The 24,275-nt window shown below is 49.3% G+C and overlaps 3 protein-coding genes across 4 annotated transcripts; 2 read left to right on the top strand and 1 right to left on the bottom strand.

Annotated features, from left to right (window-relative positions):
* Positions 1–1,160: 1,160 nt before the first annotated feature.
* TMEM97 (transmembrane protein 97) lies at positions 1,161–9,095 on the top strand. Its single transcript, XM_082680163.1, has 3 exons — positions 1,161–1,354; positions 6,663–6,807; positions 7,736–9,095. Exons 1-3 carry the CDS (start codon positions 1,226–1,228, stop codon positions 7,993–7,995), a joined length of 534 nt encoding a protein of 177 aa, XP_082536289.1. The 5' UTR covers positions 1,161–1,225; the 3' UTR covers positions 7,996–9,095.
* Positions 9,096–9,203: 108 nt separating this feature from the next.
* Positions 9,204–15,567, bottom strand: IFT20 (intraflagellar transport 20). The gene is given in 7 exon segments (XM_082680164.1): positions 9,204–9,618; positions 10,081–10,184; positions 10,777–10,862; positions 12,054–12,182; positions 12,342–12,375; positions 12,378–12,582; positions 15,394–15,567. Coding segments are annotated over 6 exon segments (480 nt in total). The 5' UTR covers positions 12,423–12,582; positions 15,394–15,567; the 3' UTR covers positions 9,204–9,536.
* Positions 15,568–15,773: 206 nt separating this feature from the next.
* TNFAIP1 (TNF alpha induced protein 1) lies at positions 15,774–24,194 on the top strand. Of its 2 annotated transcripts, none has more exons than XM_082680161.1 (7): positions 15,774–15,878; positions 18,895–19,212; positions 19,835–20,004; positions 20,436–20,525; positions 20,608–20,660; positions 21,475–21,670; positions 22,816–24,194. In XM_082680161.1, the coding sequence occupies exons 2-7, from the start codon at positions 19,008–19,010 to the stop codon at positions 23,050–23,052; spliced, it is 951 nt and encodes a 316-aa protein (XP_082536287.1). In that variant the 5' UTR covers positions 15,774–15,878; positions 18,895–19,007; the 3' UTR covers positions 23,053–24,194. The 2 variants fall into 2 exon arrangements, with proteins under 2 accessions (XP_082536287.1, XP_082536288.1); XM_082680162.1 differs by lacking the exon at positions 15,774–15,878 and adding an exon at positions 18,427–18,550.
* Positions 24,195–24,275: the final 81 nt, after the last annotated feature.

Here is a 24,275-nt window from a genome sequence, read left to right as displayed (position 1 = left end):
CTTCCCCTTCATAATCAGATGTCTAGCTCCCTGCCTCGATTTCCCCATCTCCTTACTCCTTGCCCTGCTGTCATCAGGCTCCTGCCTCCACCAGCCACAGCTGCTCGCACAAGGTCACAGGTGTTGCTCTGACACAGCTGACTCTCCCTCCTTGCCCGTGCCTCTGAGACATCACACTCCTGCTGTCTACCTGTATCTCAGCCCCCTCGTCCCATGACCCCTAAGGTTGCAGGTCGCCTAAGATCTCTCACAGGCCTTCTGCTCTCAAAACTTCAACTCCCATCAAACGCTGATGCCTCACAAATCTACATCTTCAGACATGTTCGGCCAACTGCCTGCTAGACTTTTCCACTCAGATGCCGCAGAGGCTACCGCTCAGTGACAACATGGCCAGAACCAAATTACCTTCTCTTCAACTCACTTCTCCTCTACCTCACTCTTCTCAGTGAATGGCAGCCCCACCCATCCTGTCCCAGGGCAGACCCGCACCCAGCATATAACTAAAGATCAATATTTGCAGAATAAAAATGAACCACTGAGCCTCCCTCATTCTCCACAGCCAATCACCACGAATTATCAATTTTACCTCCTACTATATCCCCGTGCTTCTTTCTTAATTGAGGCTGGCTGCCTCCTACACATCCTTCAGAAGGCTTTCAGGGACCCTAACTCCGGAGGGACAGGGATCTTGCCCGCTGTTCCCACGGCCCGTGACTGCCGCCACGGCCCGGACCACCACGCACTGTCCGGCCGGCCCTGATGAGTGACACCCCACTGCACTGGGCGCTCCATCTCCATAAGCGCCCACGGCCGGGCACACAGGAGCCTCCCAGCAAGCACTGAACGGATGGAGCGAAGGAACGTAAGAGTAATGAGCGAAAGGGCCACGGATGACACGCGATCGCGGAAAGAAGGCCGGAAGGCCCCGCGACAGGCAGGACCTCTGGCTGTGCAAGCCCCGCGCCCGGAGCGGCCCCACGCGGCAGCCGAGCAGCCCCGCCCCCAAGTCACGCGGTACTCCCCACGGCCAATGGAAACGGTCCGCTGGCCTCCTCGGCGGACGCTCCCGGCCCGGGCGCGGCTTCTCAGCCAATGGGAGCGGCCTTCGTCGCCCTCGAGGCGGGGCGGGGCGGGGCGCGGGCTCCTGGGATGGCGCGATTGCGGGCCTGTTCTCACGTCGCGTTCCCTCCAGCGTAATCTGGGCTCCTGCTCTGCCAAGCGACGGATGATGGGGCCTCTGGGCGCCCGGCGCGGCCTGGAGTGGCTGCTGGGCCTCTACTTCCTCTCCCACATCCCCATCACCCTGCTCGTGGACCTGCAGGCGGTGCTTCCGCGCGATCTCTACCCTGTGGAGGTGAGGGCGCCGTCTGTCCTAGCCGCCGGTCGCCGAGGTTGGCGCCCCTCGGCGTAGCGATTGCCCCGGCGTCCCCGTGATCTCCCCTCCTCCTGCCTGGCGCCCCGCCTCGCCCACTCAGGGTTCCCTCCTGCTTTCCTTGGATCCCGCCGGCGCTCCGGCCCCTCCTTACCCTTCAACTCGACTTCTTCCTCGGGGTTTTCTTTGTCTCTCCCAGTCGCTTCCCCAAGGCTCCTGGGGCCAAACACCTTGCTCCTTTTAAAGACAGTTCTTCCCTGGGTTTAAGACACACACCCCAGCTCTGGTCAGTTGTCAGTATTTGAGGGAAGTAGCCTGGATGAACCAGTGTCTAAATTATGGACACATGTTGGATTTGTTTTCAAGTTGTGTTTCTTGGGAGAGCTTTAAAAATACCGACTAATGCCAAAGAAATAACGCAAGTAGTATTAGACCCCTCTAAGGGACATTCGCAGAGCGTCCTGATTTCAAGATAGGATCCAGCAACTTCAGAAGCTCATAAGTAAACGACACCTTTTCAAATCGGCCTTTTTTATTCGGTTTGAGCAAGAATGAGCATCTGAGTAGAAACGGAGGCGAAAGCCCCATTTCCTGGTTGTTGGAGAGCATTCTTTACCCCAAACTTTAACTTTTGCTTTAAATGCTTTTTATTTATTGAGTTTTATTTTCATGTCTGGACCCTATAACCTTCTATCACGGAATTCCAGTCCTCAGTTCTATACTTCTCCAATCTGTCTGCAGAACTATAGGCAAGCCTGACGTGTCTACCTAAAGATTTGATTTTAACCTCTGTTTCTCCTTAAATGCTTTTTCTCTGCAGAGCAGGGGTTCTTAACCTGAGGTCCATGAACCCCTAAGAGGGCATGCAAAATTGTGTGTGCCTTGTTTTCCATAGCTTCCATCAACTTTTCCAGGGGTCTGACCCTCCCCAAAAGGTTAAGAGCCACTGCTCAACAATAAACCCCCACTCCGTAGTCTGGTTTGTTTCTAGCTCCAAGCAGAAATGGGAAGACCTCTGACCTACCTTTTCCTGGGAAAAGTGTAGGTTGTGTGTGGCAAGAGCATTGTCTGGGGACTTGGTTCTTCCAAGAACTTCTTGAGTTCCTTGGGCAAGTCAGGGCTCTGTAGCTTCAACTGTCAAGTAGGAGAGAGATGAGTTAAATCACAAGCTCAAACATATACAAGATGTATTAGTTTCCTATTGCTTCTGTAACAAATTACAAAAATACAGTGATTTAAAACAACACGAATTTATTATCTTTCAGTTCTGGAGGTCAGAAGTTTGAAATGAGTCTTGTAGGCCTCGTTCCTTCTGAAGGTCATAGTGGCAGATCTGTTCCTTGCCTCTTCCAGTTTCTGGTGGCTGTGGGTGTTCTTGGCTTGTGGCCACATCACATCAATCTCTGCTTCGGTCCATCACTTTGCTGCCTTTTCTTCTTTAGTCCAATCTCCCTCTGCCCAACTTTTATAAGGACACTTGTAATTACATTTAGGGCCCACCAGATAACCAGGATAGTCTTCCCATCTCCAAATCCTTAACGATAATCACATCTGCAAAGTCACTTTTGCCAAATAGGGTTACAGTCATAGGTTCCAGGGATTAAGATGTGGATGTCTTTGGGAGCCATTATTCAGCCTACAACACAGGCCCAGGTGGTACATGATCCTTCTAAACAGGTCGTCACAGCTCCGCATTAGCCATTAATTGCCTTGAAGAAAGGAGAGCCATGTCTGTGCAAAGTCTATGGGGCCAGCAGAACTCAAGCAGGCTGCCTGTTCACAATCTCTGATGTTATGAGTCCCTTTAATACTAGGCAGTCATAGGACTTCCCTGGTGGTCCAGTGGGTAAGTCTTCGCACTCCCAATTTGGGGGGCCCGGTTCGATCCCTGGTCGGGGAACTAGATCCCACACGCCTGCCGCAACGAAAATCCCGAGTGCCACAACTAAGACCTGGCACAGGCAAAATACATACATACATACATAGCAGTTATGTTACTCCAGGTAGCCAACCGTTCCAGACTTAGCAGCTGTTGGTTTTCCTATCTTTTGTGAATGTGCCATTCCCACAAGTTCTTGCTCTCCACTCACAAAATACAATTAAAATGTTTCCAAAATCATAAAGACCCCATTTAAACTTATATATTTGATTTGGTAGTTTTCTCAGCTTTATTTTTTTAAGTTGACTTGTTGTAAAATGTCAAGGGCCAACATAGTGTGTGTGTGTGTGTGTGTGTGTGTGTGTGTGTGTGTGTGTGTGTGTGTGTGTGTGTGTGTGTGTGTGTGTGTGTGTGTGTGTGTGTGTGTGTGTGTGTGTGTTTGTCTATGATACTGTTTAAAGACCTTAGTAACACAGGGGCCACCCAGCTTGGAAGGCCTGTGTCTCTATTCACCCTTGTTGCTTTGGGGTGGGCAATGATGGTTTTGTTGCTTCTGTATGGGGAAATAATAATAATAAAAGCCCTGAGTTATTTTCACATTCTCTTTGAAAAATGCCAAATTTTAACATCTGTTGTGTTTTTCCTCCCTAAATAGAAGGAATTTCTCCAGAACTAAAAAGCTTGTGGAGTTCACATAATGGTTAGGCTAAAATTTGCAAATATCTTTCTTGGTTTGAAGCAGATCAACACTTGGAAAAACTCTTACTGTGAAACAATAAGAATTTAGTTTGGATTAGAACATGGAGAGGATGGGAAGCATTTTGTAGTATCATCTGCAGCTGGGTAGCATTGCTTCTGTTAAAATACGGGAAAACAAGTGAGCATCTAGATGTTGAAAGTTTGTGCGCTCGTTCTAAGAGGAGTGCAAGCTGTTCAGTAGCAACTTCGGTCTAGAAATCCATGTGCGTAGGCCAGGTGAATATTTTAATGGATAACAGTGATAAGTTGAGTCAAATGTGAGTCAGTTATAAATGGAAACAGTTTTATTTTTTGGGGTCTTACCTAATAATTATTAATGACCAGTTGCACGCTGAGATTTTAATAGGATTAAATTGAACTTCTCCAAATATGTATTACATTCAGTTAAGTAATCTTAACATTTACTGTGTGCTAGCCATTGTTCTAATGACTGTAAGTATTAACTCTTTTTATCTTACCAACAACGAGGTAGGTACTATAACTGGGAAACAAGTTTAGTGAGATTAAGTGCTTTGCCCAGAGCCAGTACTCAGAGCCAGGCACTCAGCCCCTGGGTACCATGCTCATCACTCTGCTTGGGGGTTAAGGACGTTGACCCTCCACAGTCGAAAATCCACGTACAGTTTATAGTCAGCCCTCCATACCCACGTTCCTATCTTCAAATTCAGCCAGCCACCGACTGACCGTGTAGTACTGTAGTATTTACTGTTGAAAAAAATCTGCATATATGCGGACCTGCACAGTTCAAACCCGTGTTGTTCAAGGGTCAACTGTGTTTTAAATTTCGCTGTTATCATCCTGCAGCCCTTAGAAATTACAGTGTTGTACAAATCTGCCTGGATTTATGAAATAGGTGGATCTGAATGTATACGAATTAAATAGAAAGTGAAGTTCAAATGAACCAGAATGCCTTTTTTTAAAAAATAAATTTGTTTTTTGGCTGCATTGGGTCTTTGTTGCTGCGTGTGGGCTTTCTCTAGTTGCAGCGAGCGGGGGCTACTCTTCGTTGCGGTGCGCGGGCTTCTCATTGCAGTGGCTTCTCTTGTTGCAGAGCACAGGCTCTAGGCGTGTGGGCTTCAGTTGTGGCACGCCGGCATAGTAGTTGTGGCTCGCAGGCTCTAGAGTGCAGGCTCAGTAGTTGTGGTGCACGGGCTTAGCTGCTCCGCGGCATGTGGGATCTTCCCGGACCAGAGATCAAACCCATGTCCCCTGCATTGGCAGGCAGATTCTTAACCACTGTGCCACCAGGGAAGCCCAAATGAACCAGAATGCCTTTTAAATTCTGCAATAAATCTTTCAAAATACATCCTTCTAATTTTTTTTTAAAGTAAATCTAGAAAGCAAAGAAGGATCTTAAAAAATTTAGTCCAAGTTTCTTGTTTTACAGATGAGAAAATAGAGCCCAGGAGAGGTGCAGTGAATATTTATGAATATTTTCTACCACATTACCATCCTGAAAAGTGCTTAGAAGGAAGCTAAGGATATTGCTGTGAATTTAAATTTCAAGTCAAATACAAATTCAAGATCACTTGGTCAATAAATTGATTATCTAGCTAAGGCCTTTTTGTAATTAATATTATGCTAACAGAATGTTTGTTTCTGGATGTTTGCTTAAACAAACAAACAGCACACTTGCAGCACAGAGGCCTCTATTTCACAATAGTGAGCCTTTATCTTTAGATTAAAAATTAACAGGAAAAATATCTTTGGATTTTCCATTGTAAGCCAAATGCTTTTCTTGGAAGCTGTCTTGATTTATCATATCACATCTCCAGGAGGTTAAATGTGAAATGTGACAGACCTTCAGTAGTCTATGTAGTGTGGAGAGCCCTAGGCTTTGGGCTCTTAAAAGAGCACAAAGTGGGCAGCCTCAAACCCTCCTGCTTCCTTCCCCTGCCTGCAGCCTCATCTACATGGATCTGCATCTTTTGATTTGACAGTGTCATCACGAAGGTGGGGCCCAAGCTAGAACTGAGACCACTCACTCTCCAGAGTGAGGCAGAGTCTGTTCCTCTGCAAATATACTACTGATCCCCTAAAAGAGAAAAAAAACTTTAGAATTAGGGGGGTAAAGAATGACAAGGAACTTGAGATTTGGGGATAAGTTAGATTGTCTAAAATAGCAACTTCGCAGAGGTTAGATTTACCTCCCTTACACTTCCCCCCCGCACCTCGCCCCCCCAAAAAAGACAAGGAAACTTATTTCTGTATTTGAGGCAATCTGGCCCTTGGAGCTTGCTGTGCAGTTGCTATTTTGAAAGGACAAACGTCAGGATGGTTTTCACATCATTTCTTTATAAAGAAGGCTATTGTTGGCAGATACTTCACGTTTGTGCGTTCAGCTGAGAGCCTACTAAGTGCCACATACTGTTGCTCCTGACAGTATCCACACCTGGACATGTGTTATCACAGACATGCTGGGTAGCACACGGGCTGGAAGAGCTGAGGAAAGCTGCTGGGAGAAGGTAACATTTGAGTTAGAGCTAGTGAGTTTTTATTAAATGACCATCTAGGCTGCACCACAAAAGCCAGCTGGGTGTGCCATCTGCTGCCAAGGGAGCTGGGTAGTGAGAGGCTCTGCCAGCGGGTTGGACCTGCTGAAGCCTGTCCTGCCAGGTAGCTGTATTCATTGTGATCCTCATCTTTTCCCAGCTGAGAAACCTGCGGCAGTGGTATACTGAGGAGTTCAAAGACCCCTTGCTACAGAACCCCCCGGTGTGGTTTAAGTCCTTCCTGTTTTGCGAGCTTGTGTTTCAGCTGCCTTTCTTTCCTGTCGCAACATATGCCTTCTTCAAAGGTTAGTAAATGGGGAAATCCCATTTTTGCTCTGAAACCAGGTCCCAGAAATCTTTTGGGAAAGTTTTACCAAGGGAGAGGGGAGTGGTCCCTGGAGGCTGTATGAGGGTGACATAGGATTGGTGGGAACGGCCAGGATAGATCTTGTATAGGGACATTAATGTGGCTCAGGCTAGTGTCTGTGGTCAGCTGGGCTGCAGGACTGCCTCAGTCAACTGGAAATCTCTCACACACATGAAACCTGAGGCTACTTTCAAGTTTGAACTTGTTCCTTTTTATTGTCCCTCCCCCCCCCCCACCTCACCCCAACAGAATTTCTTTCTTGTTGGTGCGTTTACTTTTCTGCTTTGGGTGGTATCATACTGGCTTTTAAGCAGTAGCATCAAGCTAATCTCTAAATGGCTTAACTTCTCATTTAAAAATTATTCTTACAGTGTCCCCATGACGAATGCCTTTAAAAAGAAGGTGGCCATACCAGTGTTCATGGTAACTAAGCTTGTACAGCTTCTCTCCCACTGGAACCCCCAAGCCATCTCTTAGCAGAATCTCTTGATCCCTCTCACCTATATATAATTACTTAGCAAAGAGATGTTGCTGACAGGGCTGCCCCCGCCTCCTCCCCTTCCCCCAATTGCATTTTAGAACAACCTGGTTTAACTAGTAATGGCGATTTAACTGCCCTAGAGTTTTTCTGAATTAATTCTGACACCACCCAGTGTTCTTTGGCAGTCAGTGGCTAGGGCTCCAGCTGTCACATAAGTCTGCACCTTGGGCATTATTATATCACATCCAGTTTCCACTTGGTGGAAAAGGAGCTAGAATGATTCAGCTGAAGGAAGCAGGCAGAGACAGGGTGGAGGATGCTGTGGACATACCTGGAGCCATGAGCAGATCTAACCCTTATCTCTTTCTCTCCTCGATGACCTCAGGAGGCTGCAGGTGGATCCGCACCCCTGCAATCATCTACTCGGTTCAAACGATGACAACTCTGATTCCAATCCTCTCCACATTTCTACTCGAGGATTTCTCCAAAGCCAGTTGTTTCAGAGGACAAGGACCTAAGACTTTCCACGAACGACTATTCCTTATGTCTGTCTACATGCCCTACTTTCTCATCCCTCTTATACTTCTGCTTTTCATGTTGCACAACCCCTACTACAAGTCTGAGGAGAAAAGAAAGAAAAAATGAGGAAAAATCACCCCGGGTCCAGGGGAGAGGTGACCACGGGGCAGTTTCCTGTTGGACCCAGTACCAGGAAAATGCTCAGAACCCATGTTTTCAGTAGTATTTGAAACACACCAGCAGCAACACACAAGGCCAAGGCACTGGCAGGAGGCACATCAAACCCTCGTCTTCCAAGGGCACTGGCATAAACAGACCGATCACCTGAGGATGAGCAGAGGGGTGAGGGCTAGGTTATAGGGAAGGGGTGCCAAAGGCCTCACTGTGTGCCCAAGTGCCATTGTAGGATTACTAAAGGCAGGACCAGACCAGACACCAGATAAACTTCCAAGCAACACGGCCTACTTGGCATGTTCATGAGTCATTTGATCCACAGTATACCTGTGACTAACCCTTTGACTCATGACTCTACAGCGTGTCACTGGGGTGTCTCAGGCCATTTTTAAGCTTGAAGCTGTGCCTCTGTGATGTTCATTAAAAACTGTTTTCTTGTCCCCACACCTAGGAGGGGGTGAGCTATTCTGTAAGAGGGTTAAACATAGTTTTCCTTAAACGTTCAACCTTGGCATGACCTTCAGTCAGAAATGGGTCAGATTGGAAGGTGTATTGTTCCTGTCCTAAACAGGTTGTCCCAGGAGAAGAGATTTTTTAAAGTCGCCTTGTTTATGCTCTTTCCAAGCCTGTCTTCTATTACTTTTTACAGACCACCTAACATAAGTTCCTTTCACATCTGGTGTCTCAAACCTGTGCTGGAGGTGTCCCTCCTACTGGATAACTTCGTCCTACCGAATAGTTTAATAATTCCTTCCTGTCTCATTCCCAGTCAAAGGCAACGGGTGGCGGGGAGCTGTGCATGACAGGTCCAGTGTGTGCATATAGGGTCTCTTCACGTTAGTACTTGGTATTCTGCTAGCTTTCTCTAAATTCATACTCGAGGCCAACTCAAAAAAAAAAACAAAGAAACTTGTGAACACACATGGAAAATGGTAGATGCTGGTTCTGGTTAGTTCCCCCTTTTTGCCTGTTTTGCTTACAAGCCCTAATGGTCTGATTGTTGGGAGTATCGTCTGACTCCTGTGTCTGGTCAAAATAAAGGTAGCTGCTGACCACTGCCTGGTTTGTTTTGTGGACCAGGGGCTAGAGAGCCCAGGGTTCTCTTACAAAGGGTTAAATGTACATTTCAAGGGCACCAGGAAAAGAGGTAGATCAAGCCATTTGAAAATAATAATTTATTGCTTTTCCTTCCAAAGCTTTGTGAATTTACAAAAAAAGTTTATAGGCCGCTCAGTTCAGACTGAGAATGCAAGAGGTGAGAACCTGGACCACAATGGCCACTGGGTGTTCGCCTGCAGATAGGCACTGACGTCTGAAACAAGCTCCCCCAGATTTGTTTTATTGCCTTCAGAGATGCTGCATTCCTCACACACCATCTCACACAACACACTTGGGTCATTGGTCAAGTCACTGGATTGGTACAGAGGTTTTTTTGTTTTGGGGGTTGTGGGGTTTTTTTTTTTGCCCTTCTGCTAGAAAATGAAATTTTCAGTTCATTTCTGAAAAATAAATTGGTCAATAAATTCATTTTGTTCTGCTTCTACTTTACACAGAGCTTCGTATTCAACCCGATACCTGAAAAACAAAATTGTTAGAAGCCCTCAAAATAGATGAAATAAACCATGGACTTAATTCTTCTAGAGAAGAACGTTAAGTGATTTAGATGATTCCAAGAAACGGTGTGAGTTCAAAATGAAGTTAGTGAGGGCAAGAAAGAGAGAAAAAATAAGAGGCAAAGCCCTACCTAGGGCCACCCATGAGAAGTCTCCAGCCCTGCGAGTCTTCCTTTCACAGAGCCAGCCAACTCTGGACACTCACTACCTGAGTGTTCATGCTCTCAAACTACTAGAGGCTGTCTGATAGTGACATTTTTCTCCCATGAAATGTAATTTTATTTTTATTTTAATCAGGATGACAAGTTAAGACACTATTCCTGGGAGAACGATGATGAACAATAAGGACAAGAGGTGACCATTCGAAAAGGAAAAATAGAACTGCAGTTCAGTAAAGAACTTGCTTTCTGTCAGAACTTCTTACCTTTCAAGCTGCATTTTCTTTTCAGCTATTAGTGCCTGGAGTTGCTGCTGTTGGGCTTCTCTCTGTTTTGCTATAGATTTGAGCAAGTTCCGAGCACCAATGGCCTAGAAAAACACGATACTGCCAAAGAAAGCCATGGCTTCATTAAAGTCCTCAAGTGGGGAAGAGACGCTGCCTGGGGCCGGTGGAGGGTGGGGCCCAGCGTGGGGAAAGTTGAGCCTCAGAGCTTTAGGAGTCAGTCAGAAAGAGACTTAATTAACCTCACGATCCCAAAGTGCCTGGTGAGAACGGAACTGCAGCTCTGACGCAGACCTAGGAGTGTCCCCAGAGCCTGGCACACGGCCCATTTGGTGTGCCATTTGTGTCCTTTGCCAAGTCATCTACACTCTGCACGCCTTCATTTTTTCATTTATAAAATGAGGGTAAACACCTATCTCAGTGATGACGTGAAGATTAAAGGAAACAATGACTGAAAGTACACTGGCATATAAGAGTTCAATAGTAGGTTTAACTGGACCAGGAATTATTTCAGGTGTACAACATAATCATTCAATATTTGCATGGGTATTCTTATTTAAAATCTTGTTCTAATTAAAGAATCCCCGCCCACTTTCCCCTACCCCCAAATAAGAGGGCAGAAGGATGAGAGGCTAGTGAACCAGGCCAAGATTTAGACAAAACTCATGCTGATCTTACCTTCATCTTCTCATTTTCTGCTTCTTTTGCAAGTTGGTCAACAAGCTCAATTAAACCACCAACTATTTTCTGAAACTGGCCAATTTCTTTTGGGGAAAGAACAAAACAAAATGTTTTATTTTCTCAGCATCACCACTCTCCCTCAGCATTCCCTTGCAGCAAGAGGGCAGGGCTAACTGCGCCTTCTAATTTGTGTCAGAAAACGTTTGGTGTCTGACACCCTTGGTCTGAACCTAGAGAAGGGTGGCCAGGTGCCCAGAGCTGGACTGGGGCGTATTTGGATCTTGAGGCACAAAGGGCTGTGTTCATGAAAGAACCGCCTCAGGACGTGAACACTGCCTCTAGACAAGCCTCAGATAAGACACTAGATTTCAGTTAATGGTGGGGTAGGGGCTTTCCACCTATGACCTGAGCTAATAAAAAGCTCAAAGCATTTAAGGACTTAATCTCGCATTTGCTTTTTTCAATGTCCTTGGGTGTAGTGGAACCCCATGTTACTGAGGAGTAAACTAAGGCCCAGAGGGTAGGACGACATGCACACAGCAATCAGAAGACTGGTGAGAGAACCCACGCTACCTTTCACCAGTCAAGCTCTCTCCACAGCCTACAGATGTCCAAAAGCTCAGAAATCCCTGCTCTAGCTAGATCTGCTCTGTATTCACTGCTACTGGGTTTGCTTGGCTGCTGGGACAGGAGGCATCCCGGGTATCTCTAGCTAAAAAAAATGAGTCTTTTGAACTGCCTCTAGAAATTTTCACTCCAAATAATGGCAAGTCAGGGACTTCCCTGGCAGTCCAGTGGTTAGGGCTCTGCACTTCCACTGCAGGGGGCACGGGTTTGATCCCTGGTCAGGGAACACGGGTTTGATCCCTGGTCAGGGAACTATTTATTTACTTATGGCCATGCCCTGAGGCATGGCAGTCAATCAATCCATCAATAAAGGCAAGCCGGGCACTGAGAACACTATTTCTCCCAAGAAATCAGATCATAACTCCACTTCCCACCCCCAAGCCATAGTTCTGAAGTTTAAGGTTCCTGAGATGGCATATCTAAACAAATACCCTCCTCTCTCCATTGCAGTGTTTGTTTTGATTGGTACTCTGGGACTACACAAGAAGACAGGTAGACAAGGTGGGTGGCACACGGGAATTCATGAAGGCCAGGCTCAACCTTCTGGAAGCCAGCAGCTCCACTGTGGCAGGGCCAAAAGCTGCAGTCCGGGGGTGGGGGCGGGGCACAAAGCTGAGTGGCACCATGTCTCCCCAGATGACACTCACTGTCCACAAAGTCCTTGCACTCTTCCTTTAGCTCTATGGTCTGCTGGGTAACCTCTGGGTCCAACACCCGCAGCTTGTTCAGCTCATCAAAGTGCAGCCCTGCTTCACCCAGGATGTCCTTGGCCATGGCTGTAAAGAAACCAGCCCCAATCCCCGATCACTTCCCAGCCACTCAAGGAAATGCCTCCTTCCAGCCCAGCCCCACTCCCGGTCCCGGACACCAATGCCAAAAACCCAGATGTTCCAAAGGCTCCCCCTTCCCTCTGCCTCTGCCTCTCTGAGCCTCACCTGTTTCCTTTCCAGCTTCCCTAGAGAAGAGCAGTCCTGCTCTGAAGGGGTAACAGTGTCAGCCAGGAAGAGGTGTGTCATAGGAGCAAGGGTCAGGAAAGAATAAAGTCCAGTTGCTTGTCACAGGCATCGTTCATTCAACACACATTTCTTGAGGGCCTACTACATGCCAACACTGCTAGATGCTGGGGGTAAAGATGAGTACAACATGGTGCCCGCCCTGGAGGAGCACAGAGTTTAGCTGGAGGAAGACAGACATGTACACTGAAAAATAATACTGTGTTAAGTGCTTTTACAGAAATATCACTAAAGCGTGGAGGAGAATAGAACAGTTAACTTGGGGTGAGGAAGTGACATGTGAACTAAGTTGTGAGCCATAAGCATTTTTATTTAACCACACCTATGTACCCAAAAAGACATAAAAGAGCTTTTCAAATATAGTACAGGAACAACATAAAAGACAAGTAAAAGAAAATCTGAGTGAATTAAAAATTAAGGTTAAAAAAATAAGAACCCAGGTGTAGGAATATTACCCAAAATGTACGCCACAGGCACAGCTGCCTGAACTGGGACCCAAAGGGGTCAGTCTCTTTCTAGCAGAAAACACAAAAAGAAGTGAAATATCATCAAGAACATACCGATAAGGGCCAAGGAAAGGCATTCCAAGCAGAGAAAACAGCCTGGACAAGAGCATGAAGCCACTGGAAGGGCCTATCCTGCCTAGAAGATGAAAAGACAGAGGATGGAGCCGGAAAGGTCGGATGGAGCCAGATCAGAAACACCCTGTGTGCTAAGCTAAGGAGTTTGGCTTTTTTTTTTTTCCGTAGACAAGAGACAAGAGAACCAGCAGCGATAACTTCTCCCTTCCCAGGCCACCTTGCATTCCTGGTCCAAAGGATGCCTCAACTCTGGGAAGGAAACACTGAAAACTCACCCTCGTTCTGGCTTAAACACACACACAAAATAAAATAAAATAAAAATAAGAGAGCACATACCCTGTCTAAAAAGGGAGGCAATGCTACTGAGGTCTAGCCATTGGCTGCTATACCAATTCCCACACCCCAGGTGTTCCGAAGGCTACCACAACCTGGCCCTGCGCCAGCCCTTCCCTCCCACCTCCCCCAGCCTCACCTGTTTCCCTTCCAGCTTCCTTAGAGAAGTTCTGTTCTGAATGGGGTGATTCTGCAAGTGACTTCCCGGGGTAGGTGTGCCATAGGAAGAGCAATGGTTAAAAAGACTTAAGCTCCATTCTTGCAAGAACTGATTTTCAAGAGGACCAGAAATCCAGATTAATATATGAAATCTGATTTTTAAAGGAGAGTATCTAATTCAAAACTTTTAAGCAAGGAAAAAAAAAAAAACATCCAACACTGTGTGGGTCAACTAATGTATGTTTGGCTGTGTATGACCGTGGTCCAGAGCCTTTGGCCTCACTGGAGCCCATTCAAGTAAGTTGGCTAGCATCTTCATTTTGAAACATTTTAATCATCCAGACCTCCCTTATAATTGGGCTTTTAAAAAAGATCTGTCTTCTTATTTGTTCTATTTACACATATAGTCTAAGCATTTAACACCTACCAGCTGATTAATTAGAACAACTGCTTCAAGTAACCTGAGGGCACAAAGATCTGCTTCAACTTCCACTCTCTTCCCTGAGAGCTTGCATTTATTCACAAACATCTACTGAGTCCCTGCTCTGGGGATAGAGAAGTGAAGAAAATGCTTTAATGCTTTAGCTTCTGACCTCTGGACAGACAGTAAAAAGATAATCATGAATTGTGATAACAGTATGAAGAAAAGCACATGGTGCTACGTGAAGCCGAAGCAGGAGGACATAATTCATATGTAAACAAAATTACAAAAAACATTTGTAAACAAAAGTCTTCTGAAAAAGTGACACTCTGAGACCTAAAGGGTGTCCAGAAGTTTTTCAAGTTAAAGGGGGAGGAGGTATTCCAGGCAGAAGGAAAAGCATGTGTGAAGATGCTGAGGCTGTGAGAAATTTGATGTGTTCCAAGAGCCAAAAGGCTAGCGTGGTAGAAACACTGAGCAAGGGGAAGAGAGAAACGGGATGAGGCGAGGTGGGGAGGCTAGGGCTAGATGGCAGAGGGCTCTGAAAGCTGCAGCAATGAGCCTGGATTTTCTCATAAGGGTAATTAATGGGCAGCCCGCAGAGTGGCATAGTCAAATATGCCTTTTAGAGAGATCACTCTAACCCAGGATGGAGAATGGGTTGGAGGGAATAAGAGGATGGAGCTACAACTATCTTGTTCATCACTGTTACCCGAGCATTTGGCATGGTGCCTGCACAGAACTGGCACTCAGCAAATGTCTGTGGCATGAATGGCTGTGACAACAAACAGAGCAAGCTATTTCAGTAACCAAGGCTTGGAGCTGAAGAAAAGTGTTCCGATTTGAGATGTTTTGTAAGTCGAGTTGATAAGACTTAGTAAAGGATGATTGAATGCAGGGGTTTGAGGAGGAGTGAAGGAGAGTCAGGCAAGATTCCCGTGTATCTGGCCGGAGCCAGCTGCACGGCTGGAAGGCACATAGTTGAATGAGATGGGTCAGACCGAAGAGCAAGTGTAGGCAGAGGGTTCACAGCCGACTACGGCATTCTCTCCCAGCTACCACCACACGCGCACCTGAGGAGCACCGGGCACAAAAGCCGGACTAAGCTCCCTGAAGATCAGGGTGGTAACGCGCTCTCCACCCCCCGGGCCCCCGGGCTCTTCCGGACCCACGCTGGGCGCTACGAGCAGGCTCCATCCGTGGGGTGTGGGGAAAACTAGGAAGACCTGGGTGATGGAGCTGGCTGTCTTCACTACGTAAACTCCTTGAACTTATCTGAGCCTCAGTTTCCTCCTAAAATGGTTGCGAGCATCAGCGCGTAAAGCTCCAGGCCCTAGCCGGGGGTAAAACCGGTCCCAGAGCCGGGCGGAATTCCCACGTTTCTTTCACCCTGGGAAGGCTTTTCCTCGGGCCGCGGGCCTGTCAGGCTCATCTTGCCCCGGGCCCGCCCACGTCCCCCGACCCGAAGTTCATGGCTTACCTGTTTACCCCGGCGGCGGCGGCTGCGACCCAGGCTGACGTCGACAGGCAGCTTCTCTCTCCGGTCAGTGGCAGCCGGCGCCCTGCTCGCCAGCCTCAGCAGCGGCCACGGCTACAAGACCTGTTTACGCCTAACATCACTTCCCGACATCGTAAGCCCGTACACCCGCAGAGCCTGCTGGGAAACAGAGGCCTGAGAGGAGAGACGGCTGCCTACAAGACCCAGAGGCCTTTGCACCGGAAAGGCTGCCGGAAGTAGCTGTGCGCTCACCGCGGGATTCTCTCAGGGGCTCCTCCCTCCGCCCTGATTGGGTGCTGGGCCTGCCCCGCCTTATAGTCTCAGGCTCCCGCTGGTTTGGGGCGGAGTCCGCGGGTAGAGGATGGGAGTTTAAGGCCCGGGATTGCTGGAGGGCAGGCGGACACAGTCTAGGGGCGGCACGGTGTCGACTTGCAACCCAGCTGAGAGGAGAGGCGCCACCTGGGAGGGTGAGAGCCGAGCCGGCCCATGCCCTAGGGGAAGGGATGGACGGGTCCTGGGCTGAGCAAAGAGAGTCCCTCCCAGTCCTGGGGAAAAGGCGTGGGACGGCGAAGGGAGGTGGAGAGCTGAAATCCTGCCCTGGGGGTGGGTGTCAGAACCGGTCTCGGTTTCTCGATAGTAGGGAAGGGTACGGGCTGGGGAAGACTCTACAAAGGCCACGGAGAGGTTGGGTCTCGATGAATTTCCCCAGACCCTTTGGATAAAGCATAAGATTTACACCTTGGGTTTCTGCTAGATCCGCCCTTTCTAACCAAGATCGGCTCCTCCCCTCGCCATCCCCAGTATGACGAATTTCTGGGACCTTCTTTCCTTAGGACCCCACCTTGTAACACCGCCGTGGTTGTTTGTCCTTTATTCGTCTTGGGTTGCCATTCGCTTCGCCGAGTGTGACACGGATACGCCCCTAGCATCCCCAAATATCCACACACAAAGTCCGGAAGGAAGAGCATTGAGGCTCTCAGTGGAAACTTCATTCTCACCGGAGTTACTTTCTGGGGCGTCACCTGCCACAGGATTCCTGGAACCCATTGGCCTGGGCGGAATCTGAGCCGGTGGAATCTGAGCTGACGTCATCCAGGGGCTCAAAGCAATTGCTTTGTTGGAAAAGAATAGATTAGCTTGGATTTGTCTTCCTCTGTTGGCAGCTGCCTAGCCTTTAGTGAGCTCCTTTTCTCTGATCCTGGGGAAATTGGGCTAGACACAAAATACATAGGGAATTTGTTAAAACCTGTTAAGGAGTGGATTTATTCCTTTGGGGTGGGCAGAGGAAGGTTAGGTGACCTCACACTATTCAAGTTTACTTACTGATTGAGCAATCTGCTGGTGGGGGCTCATCTCATACGTACATGACAAGCCACCAAAGGAATTCAGTATTTCATACAGCACCTGCCCTGGGCCTTCCTCGGACATTCCTCCCAGGGACCTACCTAAATCTTTTCGGGGACAATTTCAGTCTAACAAACTGACAAATACTTTTAAATGTGCATAGCATTGTGCTAAGCACTGTTTGGAGAGTGGAGCAGTAAACGTGGGAAAACCAGTGCACTTCTGGGTTACACTTAAAAGAGATAACGAGGTAAACTTCTGCAAGTTGTGATGATGAAATGAGGTCATTTCGCTTTTTTTTTAATTTCATTACCAGCACTGCAGTCCAAGCCTTTATCATCTCTTACCTAGACTACTGCTTCCTCCAGTCTTCCCACTTGGTCTCTTGCACCTTTGCGGTCCATTCTCTACACAGTAGCCAGAGTGATCTCAGATCATATCACTCCCCTGCTCTAAACCCTACAATCGATTCCCATCGCAATTAGTATAAAATCCAAACTCTTCAATATGATCCGGCCCTTGCCTTCCCTGAGTTTACATCCAGCCAACTTCCCCCTTCTTTCTATGCACCAGCCATCTTGGCCTTATTTCTGTTCCTAAAATTTGTGTCTGACTGAGGAACTTTGCACTTACTCTTCCATCTGTCTGGAATGCTCTTAGAGCTCAGCTGGAAAGTCACCTTCCCAAAGAGGCTTTCCCTGGCTCCCCATCTAAAATAGTACCTCTTCCTAGTCACTCTCTGTTTTATTATCTTTATTATTACATTTCTCACCTTCTGGAATTGCCTGCTTATTTATTCATTTTCTTGTTTGTTGTCTTCCCACTAGAATGTAAGCTCCACGAGGCTGACTTGTTTGTTCTCTTCTGTATCCCCAGTACCTGGCACAAAGCCAGGGGCATGATAAATGCTAACGCTTATTTTTTTTTTTCTTGTTAACTGACATTATCATGCTTCTTTGAACTCCTTGAAGTCAAGGACAATATCTTTTCATCTCTTTATCCCTCCTGCTTAACTTGGTAGGTACGCAATATTGTTTTATTGACAAATGAATTAAATGAGCTGATATATATTAAATGCCTAGAATAGTACCTGGAACATAATAAACATGCAAAGAATGTTTGCTTTTTGTTTTCGTTCAGTGAATGAATTTTAGCGATTCTTTAGAAAGCCAAAACACATATAGAATTAGATCATAAGGGGTGATCTGGCTTTGCCCTTCTCTGCTTTGCTTGCTTCTCCCTCCTGTGAACTCCCGTCAGTGTTTCAGTTTCCAAATCACCTAATTGTTTTTAAATTTATCATCTGGTCTTTTTTGGCCCTTTCTCCCCATTCTTGTTGGGCAGGAAGAGAGAAGGAGATAAGGCTGGACCTGTTCTCAGGAAAAAGAAGCAAAAATAGCCATCCTGTAGTTGTTCTATCCTGAAAAATGGTGACAATTTCAGGAACTTGGGATAGGGCTGATGCCAAAAAAGGTGAAGGTCAGGAAACCTTGGGGGGAGCTAGGGTAACCTCTGCCAGGAATACTGGCCGGCTTACTCCAGCCTGGCTCAATCCATGTTCTCCTGAAGCTGCTGTTACTTGCCTTCCTGAAACCAGACTCTGGATGGTGCTCAAAGGAAGCACTGGTGCAGGCTGCTCCTGAGCCTAGAATCGTTAGAAAGGAAGTGTATCCTGTCCCTCAGACTCCTGGGAAACTCCTAGGCTGGCTGGATTCCCAGTAGGTTTGGCCGGAAATCTTGGATCCTGGGAACACTGAGAAGAAAACAACTGGAATCTGACTGGTGGATCCCCAGGGTGAGGACTTCTGCTCTGCCCAGTCTGTTCCTGGAGCTGTCTTTGATTAGCTCCAAGAGTTTACTTGGCCTCCTTGCCACCCAGAGCTGGGCCAAGTCTCAGGGAGACTGGTGAGGTGACCAGCATCGGGTTCTGGGAGACTGTGCTCCCAGACCTGGTTCCTGGTACCATGAAGAACAGCAGGAATGTCTTTTTTGCCATTGCCTAGGGCTTTAGCCTCGCCAGGGAGACTTGGGCTCATAAGGAGAGAATGACTGGATGGTCAGTGTTTCTCTTCCTGTTGCCTCCTGGCTGAGGGCTCTCCTCTGCTGACTCCTGTCTTCTCTCCCATCTCCTGCTCACAGCGCTGAGAGTGTGAGGCTCTGGCCTCCACTGGCCACTCACTCGTGACCCTTCCACCACGGCGGGGCCTTCCAAGCCAACCTCCTGCCGTGTGGTGATCTACCTGCAGCGGGAGATGTCGGGGGATACCTGTCTGTGCCCAGCGTCAGGGGCCAAGCCCAAGCTAAGCGGCTTCAAGGGAGGAGGCTTGGGCAACAAATACGTCCAGCTCAATGTGGGTGGTTCCCTGTACTACACCACCGTGCGGGCGCTAACCCGGCATGACACCATGCTCAAGGCCATGTTCAGTGGGCGCATGGAGGTGCTGACCGACAAAGAAGGTGAGGTGCTGGGGCTTGTTGGGTGGGGTGGGGAAGGAAGGAGAAGTTCCTGAGGAAGTGATTTCAGGGCGTGGCTCAAGCCTGGCAGATCTGGAATCTAGATTCATTTTTCCTGTTCACCTAGTGCAGGACTCCTTCACCTGGAGTTCTTAGTAGAGCTTCAGAATTCTTTGAAGTTATACATAGAATGTTGTGTATTTACATATTTTCCAGGGAGAAGATCCATACTTTTAAAATATTCACATAGGACTAGATTCTCAAAAGAGCCATTGCCATAGTGCCTGGGCAGCGGGCCAAAGGCGAGCAGGGCCAGGTGTTTCTGTGTTGCCGGGAGGTGGGCCTGAGCACTCCTGAGCTTAGACAAACTCTGTGGGCCTCCGCAGAGCCTGGAGGGCCTGTGTCTCCCACGGTATGTGCCAGTTCTTGGCTTCAGGGAGGAGGGGTGAAAAGCAACCATGGACTTAACAGCTGGAGGTTCTGTTCCCACTCCCGTTACCCAGTGCTGTGGGCTCTGTGCCCCTTATCACCTGCCACCAGGCTCGTCAGGTGGCCTTTGCCTGCTACCTGCTCTGAGGTACCTGGAGGCAAACAGTAACCCTCTGGGGCCTGTCTGAATCCCTAGGTTGGATCCTCATAGACCGATGTGGAAAGCACTTTGGCACCATTTTGAATTACCTCCGAGATGACACCATCATCCTCCCTCAAAACCGGCAAGAAATCAAGGAACTGATGGCTGAAGCAAAATATTACCTCATTCAGGGGCTGGTGAACATGTGCCAGACTGCCCTGCAGGTACGGAGGCAGAGTCAGCCAGGTTGATGAGGTCGGGATGGGCCCCCTCCTTCAGGGAGGTAGGGTCCAGTTCCTGGAAGGCTACGTGTCAGTACGATTGATGAGTCCAAACCTAGTTAGACACACCAGCTGTTGCCCAGGCCAAGCAAGCCGGCAGCCGGTCGTTTTATAAGGTGACGGACTCAGGCGGTGTGAGTAGACCGTGCTTCTAGTTTATCTGCCTGGATATCTGGATTTTAGGCTTCTGGGAATGGGGGTCTGCTTGCCAGCTGGCAGTTCTATTGCCAGGGGCCTCCTGTCTCTACCTGATGCCTCCTCAACAAGTAGGGGGTGGCCATGGCAGCGGGGCTCTGACGGCTCCTGGGGAAAGCCTGGCTAAGCCTGGCAAACAGAAGATCTCGAAAAAAGATTCTTGGCTGTGTGTCACCCAGGACAAGAAGGACTCCTACCAGCCTGTGTGCAACGTCCCCGTCATCACATCCCTGAAGGAAGAGGAGAGGCTCATCGAATCCTCCACCAAGGTACTGGGACTTCCGAGGGATCGCCGAGGGCCGCGGGCTGGGGGTGTCGGGCCGTTGGCCTTCATGCTCTCTTCCCTCACAGCCCGTGGTGAAGCTGCTATACAACAGAAGCAACAACAAGTATTCCTACACCAGGTAGGGGGGGCACCTGATGAGGGGTGGGGTGCACTGCCCAGGGAAGGGCCATAGAAGCAGCGGGGAGGGCTGAGCAGACAGAAATCGGGCAGCAGACCCAAGGGAGGCCACCTGCACGCCTGGCACAGTTGGCGTGAGTCTGGGTCTCGGGAAGAGAACATAGTAGGAGGGAAATCAGAGCCGAGGCATTTGGAACTCAATGCGGGGCCCTGGCTGGGATGTAGATGGGACTGAACATGTAACAGCCTCTTAACGTGTGTCATGTCAGGCAGCGGGCCAGGTGTCTTCCCTGCATTCTCTATGGGCTGGAGGAAGGCTGGGAAGCCAAGGGGCTGGGACTCCTCCTCAGGCAGCCCTCGCTCTTCATAGCTGGGCCAGTGTCCCCCTTGTCCCCCAGTGGCCTCTCAACAGGCCATAGTTAAGTATATGCAGGAGGCTGCGGGCTCGGAGACCCAAACCCTCTCAGGGACTCCCCGTGGGCAGACATATTGCCAGCGTCACACCCCACAGCCAGGGAAGGGGGTCCTCCTGCTGAGATGGCAGCGAGCCTCCTTCCTTCCAGCCTGGTAAGAGGAGACCTCCCTCCCTCAGTCCTCTCTGCTTTAACTTAAAACCAACTCACCTCCTTTTCCTCACAGGCCCCCAAACCCGAAGGGGGCCCCATGACCCTTTCTCTCGCTGTCCCTCTGGCATCTTGACTCTTCCTCCTTTCATGAGCACGACAGCGGAGGGGAGGAGAGATCCCGGCCAGCACCCGCCCCTGTGCTGGGACCTCCCTCACTCCCAGGCCCCCGGGCCCTCACTGGTTTTTCAGCAACTCCGATGACCACCTGCTGAAAAACATCGAGCTGTTCGACAAGCTCTCCCTGCGCTTCAACGGCCGTGTGCTCTTCATCAAGGATGTCATCGGCGACGAGATCTGCTGCTGGTCCTTCTACGGGCAGGGTCGGAAGCTGGCAGAGGTGTGCTGCACGTCCATCGTGTACGCCACCGAGAAGAAGCAGACCAAGGTATGGGGCTTCTGCCGCGTGAGTGGGGCTGAACCTTTTGCCACCGGGCATACATTTTGCTGTCTTTCCCAAACTTGCCGTGATGGTGCTGCTCAAGGACACAAGCCAATGCGTGGGGTTTAGGGAATGGTATAGAACTTTGCTTTGGTCAGCTGAGAGGCAGGGCTGTTGACCAGCAGGGAACAGCCTGATGCCATGGGAAGGACCGGGTCTTTGGAGTTGGCCCAAGTCAGATCTGAATTCTGGTCCCACCATTTATCAGTTTTCTGATGTTGGATAAGCCATGTAAACCATCTGGACCTCAGTTTCCTCATTAGAAATCTGAGAATAAGAGTGTGAATTTAACAGAGCTGTTACGAAAATGAGACAGTTCTTAGGAGAAGCAGTGCAGGTTAGTAGAAATAGCTGTTCAGATCTCCTCTGGCCCCCGCTGGTTGGGTGTTTCTGGTCAATCAGCTTAGCCTCTGCAGTGACAATGCAATGCCAGGCACATGTAAGGGATTTGATAGGAGATAGCTAACTCTCTTTGCCCCGGCTGCAGGCAGATGGTGCCTCCCTGGAGAATAGCTGTGCACCCGCACCCCGCCGCCAGTGTGTTTTGGAGACGGCAGAGCATTGCTGGGGTGGAAGGGCAGCTCATCTCGGGGAGAGCTGTGTGCACGTGAAGGCCTCAGAGCAGCCAAGCTTTTCTTTTTCGTTTACTGTGCGTCAGGCTCTCTGCTAAGCATTTGGCATCTTTCATGTAATGTTCACAACAACTCACTGAGGTAGATGTTAACATGTGGAAACTGAGGCACAGCAAGGTTAAGTCCAAGGCCCCACAGCTAATAAGTGGGGGAGCTGTATTTGTACCTAGGCCTGACCACAGAGCCAAGGCCATAACCTCTACACACACTAGTCCATTGGTCTGGGATTGGGTGAGGCAGGGGGAGGGTGCTAGCGTTCCGCGTCTCTGTGTCCGTAGAGTCCGTCTCCTCACGCCTCCTTCAGAAGAAGACCCCCGCCCTCCCTCTTGAGATAGAAAGTCATGTCTCTTGAGAGAGTTCTGGAGGCCTTATGGAGTCAGCACAGGGCCAGGGGCCCTGACATGCTGCTCCCTCTTTGGGGTAAAGCCTCATTCGGTCCTCTCGTCCCCCTTGCCCCAGGTGGAATTCCCAGAGGCCCGAATCTATGAGGAGACACTCAACGTTCTACTCTACGAGACCCCCCGAGTCCCTGACAACTCCCTGTTGGAGGCCACAAGCCGGAACCGCAGCCAGGCGTCCCCCAGTGAAGACGAGGAAACCTTTGAACTGCGGGACCGTGTCCGCCGCATCCACGTCAAGCGCTATAGCACTTATGATGACCGGCAGCTCGGCCACCAGTCTGCCCATCGCGACTGACAAGACCCTCCCGGAGTCAGGGCACGAGATACCCTGTCTCCTGTCTTGTGGAACCCCGCCCCATTGGCCACCCCACGCTGCTGCTGGCTTGGGTCTCTGCTCCAGCACCCAGAGGCATGACAGGCCCTGCCTGGGAGGTCAGAGGGCCTGAGCAGGGGAGGGACTGCGTTTCTTTTCCTAGCTCCCTGAGCACTTCAGGATGACTGAGTCCCAGCCCCTTTGCTCAGCATCTCCCTTTCTGCCACAGGGAGCCGCTGCTGCCCCTGGGCTGAATGGACTGACCTGCCCACCCCCCTGCCAAGAGCATTCCCCGTGGCCCTTCGCTGAGCACCCCTTCGCTCTGCTGAAGGGCTACTTTAGGCCTCAGGGGAGGCCCATGGGGAATGGGTTCACTCTGTGGGGAAGGTGGCTTCTGGTGCTGTGGAGGCCCAATTTCTTACCGAAGGTGGGGCTTCTTTTTTCCTAAGGTGTTTAAGCACAGGCTTAATGAGTTTGGTTTTTAAAAAATAATCTAGGAAATGACTAGTTTTAAGTCTAATAATGAGGAGACTGGGTATTTCTGCTCCAGGGTTCCAAGACCCTGGGTAAAACAGAACCCTCGGCCCTTTTGATGCCTTTGGGATCTGGTTCTGTAAAGCACTTTGTACTTTTATTCAGGAGATTTGTATTCTGCCCTGACCCACGTCATCCTTCTCTGATCCTAACCCCCTTTTCCCTGTAGAATCAATCTGAGGGAGGGGAAAGAAGCAATAAAAAAAAAAACTGACCATCTTTGGCTTTGCCAAACTGGCCAAGCAGCTGGCCCAGGGAGCACTGAGGGGGTAAGGATGTGTGAGTTAGGACCTATGGTCCTCATGACACCCCTGTAAGAAAGGATACTTTGCCCCTACATCTTAGGGTCACATGCTGACTTCTAGAGTCTTCCATGATTGGTCTTTGATTCTCTTGCCCTTGGCTCCAAGGCATGCTGTCCTCACTCTAAACCCAAAGAGCCATCATGCGGGCCGGGAGCTGCTTGCAGCCAGGAGCATGAGCTGCAGCAGGAAGGCTGCGGAGCCCGCGGGCACCACACCTGCCTGCCATCAGCTGAGGACAGCAAGCGCAGAGCCCCACATTCCTGGAGGCCCTGTGCAGAGGCGGCTGTGCTTGGCCATACATCTCCCTGCCCTGCATCCATGCTATTGGTTTTGTGTCCTGGCTGCGGAATGGTGGTTCTGCCCAGT

Source organism: Grampus griseus, assembly GCF_964374135.1.
Source record: "Grampus griseus genome assembly, chromosome: 20".
Classification (NCBI taxonomy): Eukaryota; Metazoa; Chordata; class Mammalia; order Artiodactyla; family Delphinidae; genus Grampus; species Grampus griseus.
The sequence above is the reverse complement of the archived record's forward strand: the minus strand, read 5'-3'. Positions and strand labels throughout refer to the sequence as shown.

Excerpts from the sequence above, each read along its gene's own strand:
- TMEM97 (XM_082680163.1), top strand. The coding sequence starts at position 1,226 with ATGATGGGGCCTCTGGGCGCCCGGCGCGGCCTGGAGTGGCTGCTGGGC. Across the intron at positions 1,355-6,662 it reads GCGATCTCTACCCTGTGGAG|CTGAGAAACCTGCGGCAGTG; the intron begins GTGAGGGCGCCG and ends ATCTTTTCCCAG. Across the intron at positions 6,808-7,735 it reads AACATATGCCTTCTTCAAAG|GAGGCTGCAGGTGGATCCGC; the intron begins GTTAGTAAATGG and ends CGATGACCTCAG.
- TNFAIP1 (XM_082680161.1), top strand. The coding sequence starts at position 19,008 with ATGTCGGGGGATACCTGTCTGTGCCCAGCGTCAGGGGCCAAGCCCAAG. Across the intron at positions 19,213-19,834 it reads GGTGCTGACCGACAAAGAAG|GTTGGATCCTCATAGACCGA; the intron begins GTGAGGTGCTGG and ends CTGAATCCCTAG. Across the intron at positions 20,661-21,474 it reads AACAAGTATTCCTACACCAG|CAACTCCGATGACCACCTGC; the intron begins GTAGGGGGGGCA and ends CTGGTTTTTCAG.